General features: G+C 34.1%; 1 protein-coding gene and 1 non-coding gene across 4 annotated transcripts; one reads left to right on the top strand and one right to left on the bottom strand.

Moving 5' to 3' along the window:
- The first annotated feature begins 1,163 nt into the window (after window positions 1–1,163).
- LOC130674385 (telomere-associated protein RIF1) lies at window positions 1,164–13,212 on the top strand. 3 transcript variants are annotated; one of them, XM_057479699.1, is made up of 6 exons: window positions 1,164–1,362; window positions 1,470–1,609; window positions 2,760–2,966; window positions 3,804–4,083; window positions 4,165–9,750; window positions 11,976–13,212. In XM_057479699.1, exons 2-6 carry the CDS (start codon window positions 1,518–1,520, stop codon window positions 12,687–12,689), a joined length of 6,879 nt encoding a protein of 2,292 aa, XP_057335682.1. In that variant the 5' UTR covers window positions 1,164–1,362; window positions 1,470–1,517; the 3' UTR covers window positions 12,690–13,212. The 3 variants fall into 3 exon arrangements, with proteins under 3 accessions (XP_057335682.1, XP_057335683.1, XP_057335681.1); XM_057479700.1 differs by having other exon boundaries at window positions 1,164–1,358; XM_057479698.1 differs by having other exon boundaries at window positions 1,164–1,609.
- Window positions 13,213–14,739: 1,527 nt separating this feature from the next.
- On the bottom strand, window positions 14,740–14,812 carry Trnav-cac (transfer RNA valine (anticodon CAC)). The gene has a single exon. It is a non-coding gene; the product is annotated as a tRNA-Val (tRNA).
- Between the last annotated feature and the right edge of the window lie 5,985 nt (window positions 14,813–20,797).

Raw genomic sequence — 20,797 nt, forward strand, 5'->3', positions numbered from 1 at the left:
AAACGATAAATCATAAAAAAAAAATATTAAAAAAAATTGCACTTATAGTTTTTTAAATTTTCTACAAGTGCATATTTATAGATTTTTTTTTGTAATTAATTTGTTAAAAAAAAATCCGATAATTGTTAATTGTATGCAAACTTTAGGATCATTTGTTTCTAGTATGATAATTATGAGTAAATTTACAAATTTCTCTACTTAAATACTCTGGAGTTATTCGATTAATCATTTCATAAACTAATATGTATTATATTTTATTCTTTGGTCAATAGACACTAATGAGTTGATTAAAATTAGGATTTTGAAGTTAGAAGATAGTTAAATATTTTCAAATTTTTCTTTAATACCTCAATTAAAAAAAGAAAAAAAACTTAAAAAAATGCACATGTAGGAAATTAAAAAAACTATCAGTGCAATTTTTAAAAATATTTTTTAAAAATAATTTACCGTTTTAAAAAAAAATTCAAAAATTATTAGACGTCTGCTAACTTCAGTCTCATTAAAAAATTTTAAAAATCGCCCCCTCGGATCTCAAATCTCGTGATTTATTTCTACAAATAATTTACGTCTATTCAATTTCTTTAATTACCAAAATCTCTTATCAAAAAATTCAAAATATCCATAATTAAATTTCAAAACAAAATTTCATATAATTCAGTGCCAGTTTTTCAAACCGATTTTATTTTTACCCGGGCCTAAATATTACTAGTATATCTACATATATACATATATATACATATATACATTAATTAATATATAAATATACTATCAATAATAATTTAAATTCAAACCCAATTTGAATAACTGGCCCGCAAAACTTATAAATTTTTCATGAAATTCAAATTTGAATTTCGCGCTCTTTTTTCAAATGTCCCTAGTAAAATCCCTAGGACGCCGACTCGTGACTCGTATCCAATTTGGCGGGTTTTTATTCTCACGTTGCTTATCATCTTTCTCATTCCACTGAATCTTAACCTCACACGCCAGAGTAAGAAAGAAAAACGCGCGCCAATTTGAGCTGTATTCACCCAGCAATGCGTCTCATGTACTAATTACCCTACATTTCATCTGCAACGACCAACGAGGAGAGTTTATATTTGTTCTATTACATACCCACACATCCTCATACATTTAACCTGACATATATATACACAGTAAGTGCTAATACTGATCAGTGAGCACACACTCATACAGTCATACATCAGCGATCGTTGCAGTACATATTTTATTACATACAAGCTCGGTATGCATTGATTGAAAAAAAATATGTATTGTTTCCTCCATCAGTTAATTAAACTCTCAAGTGCTAACGAATACACTTTCAATAGTGATACTAATTATAAATAATAAATATATAAGTAGGTAAATAATTAGATATATATTTATATATATATGTTGAAAAAAAAACTCGAGTGCTCCACAAACAAGTGATTTTTTTTTATTTTTTTATTTTAATTAATTATTTGAAGATCTGCTGAAAAATTAGTGGGCGGAATTTGGAAATTCAAATATTCAAAATGACTTCGCTAAATGACGCTGATATTTTAAATAAACTGGAGAAAAATATATCAGCTAATGATGAAATTTGTATTCTAACCTACATAAACAGGTATTTCTTCATATATATTTTTAAGAAAATATATAAATATCAAATTACTTATTTGTGACCCTGGAATTTGCAGACAATTAACAACTTTCTTTTTTGACAGTAATTTGAAAAAACAAAAATTAAAAATATGCATGTGTAGAAAATTTGAAAAACTACAGGTGCATTTTTTTGAAATATTTAATTTATGGGTTTTAATGGAATTCAAAAACTATTAGACGGATTTCAGTATCAGAATTTTATGACTTTGGAGTTAGCAGACAATTAACAATTTTTTTTTTTGACAGTAATTTAATAAAAAAATGCACGTGTAGAAAAATAAAAAATCTACAGGTGCAATTTTTTGAAACAATTTTTTTTTTAATTTATGGGTTTAAAAGAAATTCAAAAATTATTAGACTAATTTCAGTATCAGAATTTAATGACTTGGAGTTAGCAGACAATTAATAATTTTTTTTGACAGTAATTTAAAAAAAAAAAAATGCACGTGTAGAAAAATAAAAAAACTACAGGTGCATTTTTTGAAATAATTTTTTTTTTTTTGAATTTATGGGTTTTATAGAAATTCAAAAATTATTAGACTAATTTTAGTATCAGAATTTAATGACTTGGAGTCAGCAGACAATTAACAATTTTTTTTTGACGTTAATTAAAAAATAAAAAAATGCACGTGTAGAAAAATAAAAAAACTACAGGTGCAATTTTTTCAAATATTTTTTTTTTTAATTTATGGGTTTTAATGGAATTCAAAAATTATTAGACGGATTTCAGTATCAGAATTTAATGACCCTGGAGTTAGCAGACAATTAATAATTTTTTTTGACAGTAATTTAAAAAAAAAAAATGCACGTGTAGAAAAATAAAAAAACTACAGGTGCAATTTTTTAAAATAATTTTTTTTTTATAATTTATGGTTTTAAAAAGAATTCAAAAATTATTAGACTGCAAATTTTAGTATCATAATTTTTTGATACTGAAAGTAGCGGACATTAAAAAAATTTATTTCTTTGAAATAAAAAAAAAAATGACGTAGAAAAAATTTAATTTTACTTAGCAGTAACTTGTTTTTAAAAATTAAAAAACTCTGTCTGTTGCTTTCAGTATAAATTATTTACTTACTTGGTTACTAATTTTATAACTTAAATATTTTCAGTGATAACAAGAGGATAAATTTATTCAAAACGATGACTGATAACCAGTATTTAGAATTATGTAAATTAATAATTAATTTTACGACAAGTGAGCATGAAAATGAGTCACTCAAACAATCATGTGGTAAATTATTAAATAATTTATTGAATCACTCACATAGAAAAATTAATTTTTTCAATTTATCATTGACGTTTGATCGTAACAAAAGGTAATTTACTTATTTATTTATTTATTTTACTAGAGAAGGTATCAATTGCCCACAATATTTTTTCGTACATAAATCTTTACTGCTCCATTGCCTACTAAAATTTATTTTCTACGGTTCTATTGCCTACGGAAATATTAAATGGGTAATTTAATTGCGAAAAAAATAATTGCAGTTCTATTGCCTACAGAAAAATAATTCATGATGTTCAATTGGTTGCTATTTAATTGTGTACCCAATCAAAGAAATTCCTAATTAATGTAGACAAGCTCCTGATTTTGCTGAGAAAATCTTGTACTTGTTGAGGAGAAATGACCAACGTTCAAGACCAATCACTTGATAAAAAAAACGCAGCTGGTCTGAAAAATATCAGAACCTCGGTAGTCTTCACAATAGCAACTGGAAAACTTGAGAGAGTTTTCTATCAGAAATTAGAAATTAGTGACCTGATCAGGTGATTCCCTGCGTTGACTATGAGATTCAACCCAGTGTCTTATTATGGACATGGCGAGTTATACTTTTGTCAAGACTACCGCGGTTCTGATATTTTACAGATCAATCCTCTTTTTTTTATCAAGTGATCGGTCTTGAACGTTGGTCATTTCTCCTCAACAAGTACAAGATTTTCTCAGCAAAATCAGTAGCTCGTCTACATTAATCAGGTATTTCTTTGATTGGGTTCACAATTAAATAGCAATCAATTGAACATCATGAATTATTTTTCTAGGCAATAGAACCGTAGAATAAATTTCAGTAGCCAACAGCAGTAAGAATTTTCAATGTAGGCAATTGATGGCTATTGCTCTGTTTCATTAATTTATTAATCAAATTTCTTTTTAGACTGAAACTCTTTGAATTAATAAAAACTATCGAAGACAAACAACTGACGAGACTCATTGAGGATCAAGACACCTGTAAGTTTCTAAATGACTGCTTGAGAGAAGTCGATGCTGTCAAAATGGAGTGGCTGTCACCCACAGCCTGTACTGATAACATTTCGCTGCTGATACAGGCAGAGAAAAAACCGAGTGACTTTGAAGATCTGCTGATTTACAGTACTCTGGAGTTCATCCATCGGCTGTATGGATACTCGCTGACAAACTCATTGGCTATACAGCAGGTAAATTTCAAATTTTACATCAATTAGTTGCCAAGTATCCAACAGAAGACTAAACTCATCCATAATTTTCAAATTTTTCAGTTCCACCAGCTGCTACTAGACAAAGTAGTGACACTTCTGTACATGGGTCATAAAAAGCAGCGAACTCCGTCAATAAATCTCTTCACCACAGCCTTGAAGACGGACATCCGCAGCTACATCCAACAGAACCATGAGGAAACCTGGACTATCTACCGCAGCAACCTCCAGAACGTCTACTGCACCCGTATGCTGTCGCTGGTAAAAGCCAGTGAACCCGACTGGTGGTTCCAGTGGTGCCTCAGCATCCAAGCTCTAGGAACGGACCTCCATCGCGGCGCAGATTTGATAAATATTCTCCTCAGCGTCGAAGAACGGGCCTTCAAATCCCCCGACATGTCCCTCAGGATCCAGGCCTTCAGAGCCTGGAAGCTGCTGATAGAAAATTTCGCGCTCGATCCAACTCAGCTGGCGATTCCGCGGCGGATAAAACTGCTCTGCATTCCCCTGAACGCGAACAACAACAAGACGGAGTCTATAGCCCTGGCCAAGTTCGAAGTCTGGCGGTACTTGATAATAAAACTCTGCTCGAAGCCTGACAAGTCTCTGACCCAAGTGGTGACCCAGTTCCTGAACTTCTGCTTCGGGCCACTGGGTGACACTCCGCTGCTGTCAACAAAATCGGGGATCCAGTCGTCCCCGGGGAAGCGATTCATCAAAGCCCGCAAGTGGGCCGTGGACTCTCTGCTCCAGCTGTTGGTCTCCAATCCCCAGGAACGTCTCGCGGTCACCGTCGACTACAAGGAAAATATCCCGGCGATAACTCAGGAACTTTTCCAGGAAAGTTTCAAGAGTTACATCCACAGCGCTGGGGAAGCCTGTCTGCTGATCAACGACTCCGAGTGCGTCTTCGAGAACCGGAAGACACTGAACCGCATCCTCTGGCAGTCACTGGTCGGCTTAATAAACCAGTCTACTGATGAACTGAAAGCCAAAATGTACAGGGAGTTGATTCTGATAATTGGCGAGGTGATAAATCACATAAAAGTCCGCGACGAGTTGACCAGTAGTCTGCTGCTGGACATAATCGTGCCCGAGCTGGTAAAAGTAATCGAGCACTTGCTGTACCGCGACCAGACATTGATGGACCTGTTGGTCAAGCTCCTGGACCCCGAGTTCCTCACCCACGGGAACGGCGGACTCAAGTCCCTGATAGTTCACGCCATCAAACCGGAAGCTGTCACTTCATACCATCCAGCGTCTTTGCCATTCATCAGATCCATCACCCGGCAAATGGAGTCGCTGACCAGCAATGAAAATCTCAGCAGTTTCATCATCGAGCTCTGGTCCGAATTAGCAGATCTGCTGGTAAAATTCATCTCCAGCAACCAGTCGATCAACGAAGGAACTGCGCTGGCCCACAATTTTGACACCACGTACTCCCTGCTGCTCTTTCCAGTAAAAAGCAAGTGGATCAACGAGCAAGATGTCAATTATCTGGTGAAGATCAGCCGCATATGGAAGGAACTGTACGCGCATTTTAATATCGCCGCTGATTTGGTGGCAACTGTCAAGAACAACGAAGTCCTGGACCACGTGGCTGATGCCCTGCTGGCGTTAATCAGCTCACAAGGCGCAGAAAAATTTTCCTACAGGTTCGTCTGCTTCATATTCGAGGCCTTGATGAACACGATTCATTACGCCGACTTTCTGGCTCTTGAGGAAGTGCCCAGTCTGCTGCTGCTGCTCCGCGATGTCACTCAGGCAGCCCTGGAACAGGTCACGCACGTCAGCGAAATCGAGTGCAGCCTGAAGACGATGGCCTCCTTGCTGATTACCGTCTACGGGTTGAACCAGAGCCAGGCCCGCGTTCATCTGAGTGTCCTGAGACCTTGCGTCGAGTCGATGCTAAAAATAAACACCGAGTGCATCAAGGAAATTGTCACCACCTGGGAAACGGTCGTCATAATCCTGAGAGGTCTCTCCGGTTCTCTGACCTGCGAGTTCGTGAGCTCGTACCGCGAGGCTCTGGATGTCGCTCTCTGTCACCCGAATCATGAGATCGCCGCCCAGACGATGAGTTTCCTGGACATCCGGTCGAGCTGCGGTGATGAAATCAAGCGGATTCTCGATGAAGTGGAGGCTGAAGCCCAGAAGAATGTCAATTGTTCAGGTGGTAAAAGTGACGAGACGGAAAAGAGACCCGTCAAAGTCGCGGGAAGTTTTCTCGCCAGGAGGTCTGGGGTAAAAGCCGGTAAGAAGGGGAAAGAAAAACGGGTGGCGCCAGTTCCGCCTGAACCAGACTCACAGGATTATGTTCTGATTCAAAATGATGTAAAAGTTAACGTCAACTTGTTGACGGAACATCAGAAGGAATGTTTCAAGCGTCGACGGGACGACATACCCGCGATGTACAACGACCTCTCGCAATCTGGGTCCCGGAACACTCAGGAATTGGAAGAGTGGTTCAAAAATAAAGCCGGTGGTTCAACGGAAGCGACGGATGACAATAAAGAAAATAAATTGCGCGAGGAAGCTGTCAAAGAGAGCGAGGAAACTCTTGTTGATAAAACCGAAGAGCTGAGTCCGGATGTCGGTGATAAGATCGACGAGCCGGTGTCAGTTTGCGCTGTAAAGAAACTTAACTTTGAATCCCGCGATGAGTTTCCGGACGAGAATGAAAACACGCAGGAGAAAGACCTGACCAAGTCGGAGATGAGATTAAACAGGAGGAAGCCGAGTCGCGTGACGAGGATTTACGCCAAGGAGCGAAGAGAAGATGCCAGAGAGTCTAGAGAATCGGATGGTAGAAGAGACGGCAGGAGCAAACGCGGACGCAGACGTGGCGGGAGATCCAGACTGAGTACCGAGCGGGAAAATTTAAAACGCAAAGCGGACTCGGAAGAGTTCGCTGATGTCAAGAGACGCAGGCACTCGGCTCCGCATCCAGCAGATCTCCAAAGTGATACTGAAAGTTTTTGCTCGAATGACAGCGAGAAATCTTCGCCTACTGACGGAAGCAGCGGCAGCGGAAGCGTAAACAGAACTGGAGTCTCTCAGAGAACCAGGAAAGAAATGTCCCGGCTGAAGATCGACATGGTCTTCGACAGCCAGAACAAGAGTAAGCTGCGCAATAAATCTTCTGACGAGCAGCGCAAGAACAGCGACGACTTTGTCTATGAGAAGATGAACAAAAGGCACTCGCTGGATCCCTACAAGTTGATGCGGAAGACCACCAGGAGCAGCGGGGACGCGATGCTGGTTGAGCAGCAGAGTCTAGGACAAGTTCGTCGCAAACGCAAGCGCGATCTGGGTGCTAAAGATTCAGATAAAAATCAGGGACAAGAAGATTTCAAGTTCCGGAGTCCGTTGTCCAGTCCCTCGACCTCGACTACTTCTAACTCGACCGCCGAGCGGCAGGATGACGACGACGTCATCGAAAGCTCACAGGATTTGTGCTCCGTCAGGTCTCCCAGGCGTGATAAGAAAATTGACATGACCTGCAGCCAAGTGTCCGCTAGTCCTATTAAATGTGAAGCTCCTGGACCAGCATCTCCAGTTACAGCGGATCCATCTCCAATAAAATCCGAATCTCCAGTGAAACCAACATCTCCAGTCAAGGTCACAGTCTTTCCTGTAAAACTGCCGTCTCCAGTGAAGTCTAGTCTAGAAGACACCACAGAAGTCATCAAAGAGACAGTCGATGAGTCAAAGACAATAAATTATTCATCACCCAAAAGTGTAAAACGTCTGGCGAAAGTCAAATTATTCACACCAGGACGCGGCGCTCACATGCTGGGACTGGTCACCAAACTAGGGATCCCTGACAGCAACGAACCTGACGAAGACAAAATGTCTAGAGTAACGAAACCCAAAGAAACCGAACTGGAGGCGATTAAGAAGGAGCGGGTGAAAGATATCGGGAGTCCCAGTGGCAGCAGACAGGAAAAAATATTCAGTAACATGAAGTCCGGTGACTATTTGCTGTCTCCGCCTACTAAATTATTCAGTAACCTGAAGAACGACGGGGAAAAAATATCACCCAAGATGGAGAAGACAAAAGACGTTGGTAAAACAGACCACGATTACGCGGAATTAAAGGAAGTTGACGATCTGCCGATTCTCGAATGGTCTAACGCTAATCCGCCTTCGCTGACAGCTTCTCCAAGTGCTGGGATCCTCAAGAGACGCGCGGCCAGTCTCAGTACCGCGAATGTCACCAATAACGTCAACAATACCGCGGGAAATTCGTTGGCTGAAGAACCGGGAAATGAAAAGCGGAAGCGCGTGAGTTTCGCCGACCCCCCGGTCTCCAAAGAAATGGGCTACGAAGTTCTGTCAGGGTCCCCTGCTAAGTTGAACAAACTCTTGATATCCCGGAGTTTTCCTGGCAGAAAGGACACGCCGTATAAATTAAAGCAGTCGCGGCTGAGGACGATTCTAATGGAGGATTTGAAGCCCAAAGAAGTCCAGGTTCAGGACAAAGGACTTGAGGTCCATGTTGACGGTCTGTTCGACGTAAATATCGAGGACAAGGACCAGGAGACGGTGGAAGTCTCGATAGCCTCGCAGGATATTTTCCAGCAGGAGGAGATCAGTATAATTGACGTGGGTAAAAAGGACGACTCGGTGGTCGAGGAGTTCGCGACCCAGGACTCGACGATTGAAAGAATAATCAACGGCACCATCAGCGACAGGGTGATAGGGGACGGTAACGTCAACGAGGCTCTGGAGGACACCGTCGACGTGCAAAATATCAGCAATTTTACTGCTGACGAGAGTATTTACAAGCCGGTGCGCACGAGCACGGTGGAGAAAATAAACGCGAGCGACACTTTGCTGATCACTGATTCGCTGTTCGAGAGCCGGTCGCAGAGTCAGAGTTCGGAGAGCGAATTTCAGGACCAGAGTCGGAGTCAAATGGAAATGACTGACCCGATTTGTCCGACTTTGCTGGGCTGCATGGAACCGATCGACTCGATTGTTGACAGTCTGGTCCATCCGCTTTGGTCGAAAAATTTGTCCAAGTTGCTGAGCTCGAGGAATATCAATACCGTGGGTGATTTGGCTGCGTTGAGTCACGACGAGTATGAGAAGCTGCCGTTAAAGGGCACGGGGAGTCCGAAAGTTGAACATGTCCGCAGAGTACTGACGGACTTTTCTATGTCGCTGTCGATGCCGATGGAAAAATCGACTGGGAAGTGTGACAGTGAAGAACTGATGGATGTTGATGCTGATGAAGCGCAGAAAATTGATAGGGTTGAGCTGATTGAAGATGTGGCGACGCCGGCTTATGACCAGGAGGATTTGAATATCACTGAAGTACTTACTGATAAAATTCGAGTTACGCAGGGGCAGGAGTTTGGCGGTGAGAATCCGGACACGAGCAGTTCCAATGGGTTCGGGTCGATTATTTTGGACAGCACGCTGTCGCCGCCCAAGAAATCGTCGACGGGAATCAACAGTGGGCTGATGAGGTCCGTTGACACGAGAGACGTTGGGGTTTCGACTGACCCGGTTGATACTAATAGCAAATCTGTTGATGTACAAATGAAATTAGAAGATTTATTAGATGAAATTGATGTTAATGTTGTGTTGGCTAGTGGAATCAAACGGAGCTGTCCGGAGAATATTATTAAAGCTTATAAGGTAACTTGGGTTTATTTATTTACTTACAGTCGACTCATCATAAGCCTGGTCTAGGGGAAAGGGGAAATTTTTCGTGAAATTTCAGTCTTTGGTACCGTGCGTTTAGTTTTGGTCTCGACTACTCGTTATAAGCCTGTGTTTATTTTATATCATTTTAAACGTCATATTTACGGTTTGTCACATGCGCCAGTGTCCTGATTTTTCTAGTGCTTAATTAATTACAGTAATAATAATAACGAGCAACCTGCATTCACTACGTGACTGCCCAAATATCACTACTAAATTTATAAAATACGCAGAAAAAAAGGATTTCTTGCCGCAAATAATTTTAATTTGCACCAAGAAATTTTATGCATTATCAATTAAATACAAAAATTGTCTTGGGGCGAGAAAAGATTTTTTTGGTCAAGAAATAATTCCTTGCGCCAAGTAATTTTTTCTAGTTCTAAATAAATTTTTGTTTTCAATTCACAATGCAAAAAATTTATTGGGGTAAGTAAAAATTTTCTTTAGGCGAGTAAAGATTTTTTGTGTCAATGAATCCTTTTTTTTTCTATCCACACTTTTTTGGCTTTGAGAAGCTTCCTAAAACCAAAAGGGAGTATAAAAATCTGTCATTTTGGAATAAGTAACGCGATATAAATAATATAGTTATATATTCAATGACATTCAGTCATATTTAGTGACAGAATAATTAAAGTATTAATTTATTTAAAGAAAATAAATACGATCGTCTTTTTTCCCGCGTAATTTAAATGTAATTCGAATGATATAGATAAATCTATTTATCTCAATACTTGGCAATTAAAAAGAGTTTAAAGTATGAAAAGGCACAAATTCAAGTCAAGACCTATCTGATGATACCAATTTCAATAACATCAACTAATTCTATAATATAAATATGGCGGGAACAAAATTTTCCTTTTTCTCTTAATAATAATAATAATTGTTATTGATCAACATAATACTCAATAAAACTTTTAAATTGTAACAGAAGCTTTAATTGTAATTAATCATTACAATTATCAACAATAAATAATATTTATAAAATTATTATCCGCGAAAGATCGATAGTAAATTTTCAGGGTGGCCGCGAACCGGGAAAACAGGGAATTATCAGGGAATTTAATGCAACCGGGAGATATCATGGAAATGTCAGGGAATTTCGAAAAGTATCCGGGAATTAAATTGTAACAGTTCAAAATTTGAAAAATTTTAAATTATACACTAGTTAGAAAAATTAAGGGATATTAAAAAAATTTCAAATTTTAAAGTGATTTTCCCCAGGTTGTAACTCGAAGGAAAATGGTCGTACAATAAAAACAAAAAGTCAAACTGTAGCTTCAAGTGTCTAGTTTTCTGATCTGGTCTTTATATTTTTTTATTATGTGCGGTTCCGGAGTAATCCTAAGAAAACTATTGAAAAAGAAATTTACCAAATTTTTGCTCGTCTTAAAAACGGTCTTCGAGCTTCAATAAATTTTTTTCGATAATTATGATTGATTTTTAATTGCTCCGGAACCGTGCATAATAAAAAAATTTAAAGACCCAGATCAGAAAACTAGACACTTGAAGCTACAGTTTGACTTTTTGTTTTTATTGTACGACCATTTTCCTTCGAGTTACAAACTGGAGAAAATTACTAAAAAATTTGAAATTTTTTTAATATCCCTTAATTTTTGTAACCAGTGTATTTTGAATTTATTTAAATCATAAAATTTCTTATTAAATATTTCAACTTATACATTTTTAACATCGAATAATCAAAAGTAGGCAATATTAATTTATTTTATCGCCCTTTTTTCTGGTTTCTCTTATGATTTAATTATCAAATTAAATTATTAAAAATGAAAATATAATAAAAATTTTGAATATCTAAATAATACGAATAAAATTTCTAAATCAGGGAAAAATGTGAAAAACTTTACTGGAAAACCGGGAAATATCAGGGAATTTTGAAATCATTTCTTTGTGGCCACCCTGATTTTCATCATTAACTTTAATATTTTGTTCCGATCATTAGTTTATAATTTATCGAATTTTCCCGGAGGCTTATAACGGAATGTCTGCTACGAAACTCCCAAAAGCGGTCAAGTGGTCACTGTTTGCACTCAGCACCCGCCGATTAAGGGGAGAGACACTACGGGCAGGCTTATGACGTAGACTGTAATATAATCAAAGCGAATTTTTGAATTTATCAATAAAAATTTTTTATTTTTTTTCAGGCAAAAATGATGAACAAAAACGACACGGACATAGGACGTGAAACAATGCGCTTACTAGGAATGGAAACTTACGCAGACACCTGTTTAAAAATAGCATGTCGTGATTACGGTGCCTCTAAAATAATCGGCCGCCTTCCCGGCATATTCAGTAACGACAAAGAATTTTTTACCAAAGTCCTCAATACCTATCGCATGAAACTGACCACCACCGACCTGCTGAACGTCTCCGACACCGACAACATGAAGCAGGAGTTCTGTAAAAAATTAACTTCCGCAGAACTCTGCGAGATGCTGTCCCGCGTTTTAGCCGACGAGGAGAAAGATGACGTAAAAACGCAAATAAATGACGAGACTTGTTTGAACTCTTTGTTAAAACGGATGCCCGCCGATTCGGTGATCAGTCACACCGTCGCCAACGACGAACTGATTCCGCCGCCGGTCGTTCTGGACATCGCGCTGCAGAATAACTCGCCTGAGGTGATCGCCGCGGCTTTGGATACCGACAGCAACATCAACAATAATATCAAAGAAGCGATCATCAATAAATATCTAACGCCTGATAAATTAATTACTTATTTGAATAACAAACAGACGGAAATTTCAAAGCAGCAGTTTATTGACATCTACCGATTTATTTGTGATAAATTTTCAATTGACGAATTGCTTGACATTAATAATGATATTATTAAAGATAAATTTAAACAATTGAAGTAATTGATTAATTAATTGATTAATGATCACTTATTTTAATTACTTATTAATTACAGTCGAATTTCATTAACTCGGAGTCCATTAATTCGGAACTTCCGCTGTCGGCCATTCGATGGACCATTCGTGTGATGAGAGCGCATGCGTCGAATTTAATTTTTGAAGAAGGGGCAGAGTTAACTCCGAAATTCGGAGAAATTTCTGGTCCGTAACAAAATGTCCGAGTTAATGGCAGCCGACTGCAAATGATTTTTTGAGCTCTCTCGCGTTTTTGGTCAGTAATTTTTTTTCGTTTTAAATAAAAGTTCAAAAAATTAATGAATTAGTAATTAGACTAGTAATTAATATAAGTTGTAAATACCACATGTGTATAAATAAAAACTATTTACAGTAAAAAACAATAAATTCTGAAAGGAGAGTAATTAATATACTTTAGTTATTGTACTTTTTATTATTATTATTATTTGATGTTACTATTAAATATTAATATACAAGACTTTCATTAAATTGCACTGTAATATTTTATGTAACTATTATCTGTATTGATAATAAAATAATTTTCTACATATTAATTGGTCTATATATTTATTGTTCAAGAAAATCCACGGGGTGAAAAATTCAGACTAAAAATGTCTGAAGACAAAATAAATTTTTATTGTATGGGAAAATTTTCTGAGAAATTATGGAAAAATTAAAATCAGTCATTGATATAAAATATAAATTGCTTTATATATATATCACTTTCCTGGTGATAAATTTCGGAAAAGTAAAAAGTTAAATTTACAGTAAAAAATTTTCGGAGTAAAAGCGGATTAAGTCCGGAGTAAATAGGAAGCGGATGTCTAATTTTAATATTAAGACTACGAATTGGAATGAATGCGGGATTAAATAAAATCTAGATCACTCTGCTGAAAAAAAAGCTCCATATTTACTCGTATTCAGAGTAATCTTTTTTTAAAACTCCGCAACTCAGATTGACAGAGTTAATACGGAGCGGACTGTAGTTTTATTTAATTCCTTCGGAGAAAAATTAACTCCGAAGGGATGTTAGTTTTAATATTCAGACTCCGAATCGGAATGAATGCGGATTTAAACAAAGTCTAGATCACTCTGAAATTACTCCGCTGAAAAAAACATTCTTTATTTACTCCGTATTCGGAGAATTTTTTTTTTTTCAAACTTCAGAACTCTGAGTGACGGAATAAACTCGGAGTCAATGCGGAGCAGATGACTGTTATTTTATTTAATCTCGGAGTCAAATTTACTCCGAAGAGAATTTTATTTTGATGTAAAAACTCCGAATCGGAGTAAATTCGAATTTAAATAAAATTCAGATCACTCCGTAATTACTCCACTGAAAAAAAATTCCTTATTGACTCCGTATTCGAACGAATTTTGTTTTAAACTCCGGAACTCCGAGTGACGGAGTGAATTTGTATTTAAATAAAACTAGTAATCACTCCTGATTTTTTTATTGGGTGTATTTTATTTTACGGCATTTAAATAACTTTTTTTTAAGCATAAATGAAGTAATTTTTAATAAAATTAATATTTGTATGACTCGTAATTATTAGTATGTAATAGCTATCGATCATATGAATTTAAATAATAATTATATACATTTTTGTAATCGACTTTCACTGAAATATTTATTTGGAGAAAGTATAAGTGATTAAATATTTAAGCTCTGACATATGATAAGTATGTGAGTGTTTATGATCGTGAGAATTTGTTTATCTAATTACTACTTTAATTACGTTAATATCTTAGATAATTACCAATAAATATATACAAAGCTTGTAATATATAATATGTAATTAATAATTAACAATTATATAAATTTATATATATGGTAGTTTTAAATTCTTGTATCAAAAAAATATGAAAGGAATTTTTTTCATGGTTTTTTTTAAACTCATATCTATATATATTTTAAAAAATATCTAAAGTTTCTTGATTTGACATTTTTTCAAATCTATCAAAAAACTTATAATTCAAAATTTTTTAAAATTCAAAAATTTTCATTACAAAAATTTGAAGTTTAAAAAAAAAAAATTGTTTCCGCCCGGGATCGAACCGGGGACCTTGTGCGTGTGAAGCACACGTGATGACCACTACACTACGGAAACATGATACGTATTGGTGGTAATTTTATATTGTACATTAGACTGATTTAAAAAAATCGACTAATTTTTTTTTTCTTCATTATATCGAAAATATTGTAGGAAATGACGAAAAAAAAATACTGTGAAAGTTTGAGCTCTTAATATCAATATTAACAACTGCCGCATCGCGATTTTCTATTTCCCGTTTAAATAACATGGGAAAATTTATTTTTTAAGCTTTGGAATTTTGTAGCTCATGGTGGGACCAATACTTTTGAATGTTCAAGACATGATCTTATGAGAAATTTGACGCTCTACAAAAAAGGTCTCTTATAATTTTTCGATATTTTTATTTCTTCGAAAGTAATTCGAAGTTAAAGTTAAATTGACGATAAATTTTCACATTTTTTAAATTTTTTGACGCAACCATCAACTTTATCCGAAAATTTTAGAGGACATTTTTTGTAGAGCATTTTATTTCCTACAACTTATCTCAGAGAAAATTTTCGATATTTCTCATAAGTCGTAAGTTATTCGCAATTAACTGGAAATGAAATATAATTTATTTTAAGTAACAAAATTTAGATTATTTAAGAAAATTTTCAGTTAATTGCAAATAACTTACGATCTAAGTGAAATATCGAAAATTTTCTCTGAGATAAGTTATAGAAAATAAAATGATCTACAAAAAATGTCCTATAAAATTTTCCGATAAAGTTGATGGTTGCGTAAAAAAATTTAAAAAATGTGAAAATTTATCGTCAATCTAACTTTAACTTCAAATAACTTTCGAAGAAATAAAAATATCGAAAAATTATAAGAGACTTTTTTTGTAGAGCGTCAAATTTCCCATAAGATCATGTCTTGAACATTCAAAAGTATTGGTCCCACCATGAGCTACAAAATTCCAAAGCTTAAAAAATAAATTTTCCCATGTTATTCAAACGGGAAATAGAAAATCACGATGCGGCAGTTGTTAATATTGATATTAAGAGCTCAAACTTTCACAGTATTTTTTTTTCATCATTTCCTACAATATTTTCGATATAATGAAGAAAAAAAAAATTAGTCGATTTTTTTGAATCAGTCTATTGTACATAAAATACAACACGCGTCTTTATAAATTGAATTAGAATTAATTAAAAAATTTTATAAATTAGTAAAAATTTCGTAGGTAATTAATTCACTACTTTTATAATACATGAAGACATAAATAATTTATTTTTAATAAAATTCGAAAATAAGTTTGAATTATTATATTAAAAAAAACTATGATACATTACATATGTATGTATATAATATATATTGTAATAATACGAGACACTAACAATAATCTAAGCTATCAACTTTAAATGGAATATATTTACGGGATGATGAGTAGAGAGACGACGCTTTTATTTCATGATATATATTAAACGCTACAAATAATCTCAGCATCCGCTCCTTACTCTTCATAATTTATAATACTAATTTTTTTTTTCTCTGAACAATCGTCACAACAAATAACGAAAAAAAAAAAAATAATAATAATAATAATAATAATGATAATTCTACTAATACTGCTAATCATAGAAGTAATGATAGAAATAATAATATTAATAATAATGATAATAATAATTTTGATACTACTGCTAACAATAATAGTAATAATAGAAATGAGTTTAGAGGTAGCAAAATTTTTCGAAAATTCCATCATGAGGACAAATACAATACACGGAAAGAAAATTATGGGAAGTTTTGCTATGCATTATGGGAATTGTACCCATACTACTATGGGGATGGTTCCCATATATTATGGGATCCATCCCTATAATAGTATATGGGTACAATTCCTATACCAATATGGGAACCAATCCCATAATATTATGGGAACCATTCTCATATCATTATGGGAAACATTCCCATAATAGTATGGAAACTATTCCCATAATATTATGGGAACTATTCCCATAATGGTATGGGAACTATTCCTATAATATTATGGGAACCATTCCCATAATATCATAAAAATTTATTTTGCAAAATAGTGTAGAAATTTCCCTCATGATATGGAGAGATTCAAATGAAGCTCCTTCGACGCTAAGTTTGTTAAAAAAAAAAAAATTTCTTAAGAATTTTAATGTTTTTGCCGAATACAAATTTTTTTTTCAATGTTTGAATTATTGTTTTTATATTTAATAATATTTCTGTATATTGTAAAAGTGATTACCACTCTTTTCTTTAAATTAATTTTTTCATGATAGTATGGAAACATACTACAATCGTCAATTTCTTGCCTTTTATCGTCATTGTTATTGTTTGGCTCTGCTTGTTCTATGTCTTCAAGAACCATTTTTGGATTTCTTATTAATTTTTCTAATCGGTGAATTTTTTTTACTACAGGACCTTCTATTTTGTCCTTATTTATTTATTTAATTTCCGAGGGAGTGATCTTAGCAATTTTTAAAACAACAGTAACTAGTTCGTATACTTTTTCGCCGGAAAAGGACGAGGTATCGAATCTTTCCTAAAATTCATTTTGGCTATTAACGTTTTTATTAGTCAGTCTCGATTCTAAAAAGACTTGTGTGTCAGCATGAACAATTTTTGAAATTTTTTTTTTTTTAAATAAATAATTCAAATATCTGTTCATATTTATGTCACTTAAATATGCTATTCGGTTAAATAGCTCGCGTTCTATTTCAACTGCATTGTTAATGAATATATCAAATGCGAAGTTCTGCTCGTGACTTGAAATTTTTTTATCTTTTCGGTGTAAAAATTTACAAATGCCTTGCCACTGGTAAAATTTCTTTCGAGGATTATTTTTTACTTTTTCGATATATCTTGTTATACACTGAGAAAAAAATTTTCTCCTGACAACTAAATATTAGTTATGACAAGAAAATGATTTTATTGCCCATTGCCAATCATATATTTGGTTGTTTTAACTAAATATTTTATAATACACCAACAAAACTAGTTATTAGAAACTATAAAATATTTAGTAATTATAGTTACGCGTTTAGTAGAAAGCATAAAATCAAATTGATTACCTGTAAAGTCTATAAAGTAGTCACAATGGAATATATGAGTGATCTTTAGAGAATGTGTTATTAATAATAATTGAATATTATTTTTAAATGACAGAATATTTATATAACAGTTAAATAAATGCATAGTTATAAGAATAATATCATAGTGTAATACAGGATACCACTATAATCGGTAAATTTTCAGAGGATAACCCGTCCCATGAATGCTTCAAGCTGGCGAATATAAAAACTCTGAAATAAGTATCTTACCAGGGACACCACAAATGGTGGGCGCGATCTAGTGGCGAGTACCGAACTACTCCCGCTGCTGCTGCCTAACATCATAACTTTTTAAATCAATAATCATTAGGTTCAAATATATATTTATTAACCTCGAACAAATATATATATTTATTCTAAATGAATATATTTTTTTGTGTCTAATAAGTAATATGTATTAGAGTTAATATAATAATATTTTGCTTTAATATTTGGATTTGTTGGCACTATAAAATAGTTTAGTTGTCCATTAAATAAATATTTTCTTAACTTTACCAAATGATTTTATTATCTTAGAGAGTAGAAATTTTTTTTTTCAACTTTTTTAAAGGATACCCCATTTTGCCCGCCAAAAATAAAAATTTCATGTTAACTAAAGTTTTTTACATAGCAATAACTAATTAAATGAAAATTATTGTATATCAAATAATTTTACTTTTCAAAGTCAAGAACAATGGCTTGAACTTCGTGCTGAAAAAAATTACAAGTTATACTGCTGCGTTGAATAATTAACTGCCTCGAATTAAAATAATTATTTAAATTCACATTGATTCCTAAGTAGCACACCTGGATTTGTGACTTTTACATAGGTAGAAACCTATCGAAATAAATTCATTTATCTAAGTGATTAATAATAAATTTTTTATTAATTTGTAAATTTGTAAATCTTTATAAATTAATTTTATTTTAAAATTTTGAGTATATTTTGGAATACATTTTGGTATAATTTATTTTACATCTTCTTTTTAATTTATTTAAAGGAAACAGCGGTGTGAAAATAGATTACAGAAGTCATTTTATTTTGATTTATACACGGAGAGAAAAGAATAGTTCTGATTCCTATGCTAGAATGGTAACCATTACTATGTTACATTGTAACGAAGACTTTTGTGAAAATCCTGTGTGAATTTGCTGTAAAAAATCTTTAGCATTGTGGCAAAAATATGAGTGATAGCTCATTCGATGCGGAATCAAATTTTGAGCAAGATGTGTTTTTTATTTTTTTTATTTATCGAAATTTCAATTTTTTATTAACAAAAAATATGAACAAAATAAAGAATCTTAGATTGTTGTTGATAACTCAATAACTATAAGCGATATCGAAAATCTAAAAAAAGATCTTTAAAGAGGAGGAAATTTCTGAAAAAAAGTCTCGACTCCCCGAACTCTAGCTCCATAAACAATAATTTTTATTTAATGTTGAAAATTGCATTCCGCGAGGCTGCTGTCTTACTCTAACCTCAAGACGCCAATGTGACAGCAGCTATTTAGCTATTTCTTTCTATCCAGAGGGTTGAACGATTTCTTTTAAATCATCATTTGACAAGTAAATATACAATTCTCTTATAAAAGTAGCCGGAAGTTGTAATTCATAAAAAATATTATAAATAACTTCCTCAAAATGTTTTACGTAGTTAACTCTTATCTGAGTTTTCCACAATTTAAAAAAGATCTTATTTTCATATATTGGGTACTCTGGAAATTGAGGCTCACGTATTAATATTTTGTTTAAATCAACAATCTTCAAATAACGTGCCAAGTATCGCACATTTTTATGTAAAATCTCTATAAATGTGATATTACTGCCTTCTATCACATTTTTTTTCATTTTTTCGACTTCTAACAGACATTCTGCTGAATAATCATCATATATTTTTGTCTTATTAATATCTGTAATATTTCGAGCAGATACATAAAAACCCGCTGCTATCAATTCTACAATGTGCCTCTTAATAGGATATATAGCTTTAACGTCCATAGAGAGTCCTTCAACGGTCCTGATGCTACTCAAAAAATCCTTATGACTACTCATACAACATTTAAAGTACGAAAAAAAATCGTCATTTTTATTTAAATCAAGGTTTCGAGAAAATGAAATTAGCCAATTCTTCAATACTGTATAATGGTTAATATCAGTAGCTCCATGGAAAATTGTTTTAGTGTTACAATCTCCTTTACATATGCAAAAAAGATCAAGCACATATTTCATTAATGCAGCATCCATGAGATCGTAGTATTTAGCTTTAGCAGCATTAATAAGAATGATTTCGTCATCAGATTTAGCATTAATGTCAGCTTTGTTCGTCAATAATAACGCCATGACTTCTTTTGTTCCTTCATCGGCGGCGAATTGCAATTCAGCTCTCTTGGTGCGATCATATTTTTCTACACCATTTTCTTTCAAATACTTGACGATATCGTAATTGAAGGATTTCATGGCGATATCTAGAACTGTTTCTTGAGTTGTTGGATGTCGTTTGTGTATGTCAGCACCGATTTTTATCAACTTTTGAAATATTTTATAATTACCAATTTGCGCTGCTACATGTAGAGGAGTTCCGTCATCAAAGTAATTGCCATTAATATAGACATCTTCGGTTGTTACACTATCTATGTAATCTTCGTCTTCAGATCTTATAGCGTGGATAAGAAAATGGAGGTTACGTATTCTTGATGGTAGCTTTCTTGACAGCCATTCCTTTGTTGATTCTCGCATTTTAAATTTTGCACGACTCATGATGTTTAAATTTGTGATGCGGACTTGTAACACGTTTTGTAATTATTCTTTTCACGATAAAGGAATAAAACTTTTATACCTGATGAATTCTAAAAAAGACAAATAATGGATGCAAGTTTAGTTTTATTTCAAGTCAAAAATTGTACTACGCAATTTATTAGGTTTACTACCCTGATTAAAAAAGTGAATTGAAAAGTA

This window comes from Microplitis mediator, chromosome 9 (assembly GCF_029852145.1).
Source record: "Microplitis mediator isolate UGA2020A chromosome 9, iyMicMedi2.1, whole genome shotgun sequence".
NCBI classification, from domain to species: Eukaryota; Metazoa; Arthropoda; class Insecta; order Hymenoptera; family Braconidae; genus Microplitis; species Microplitis mediator.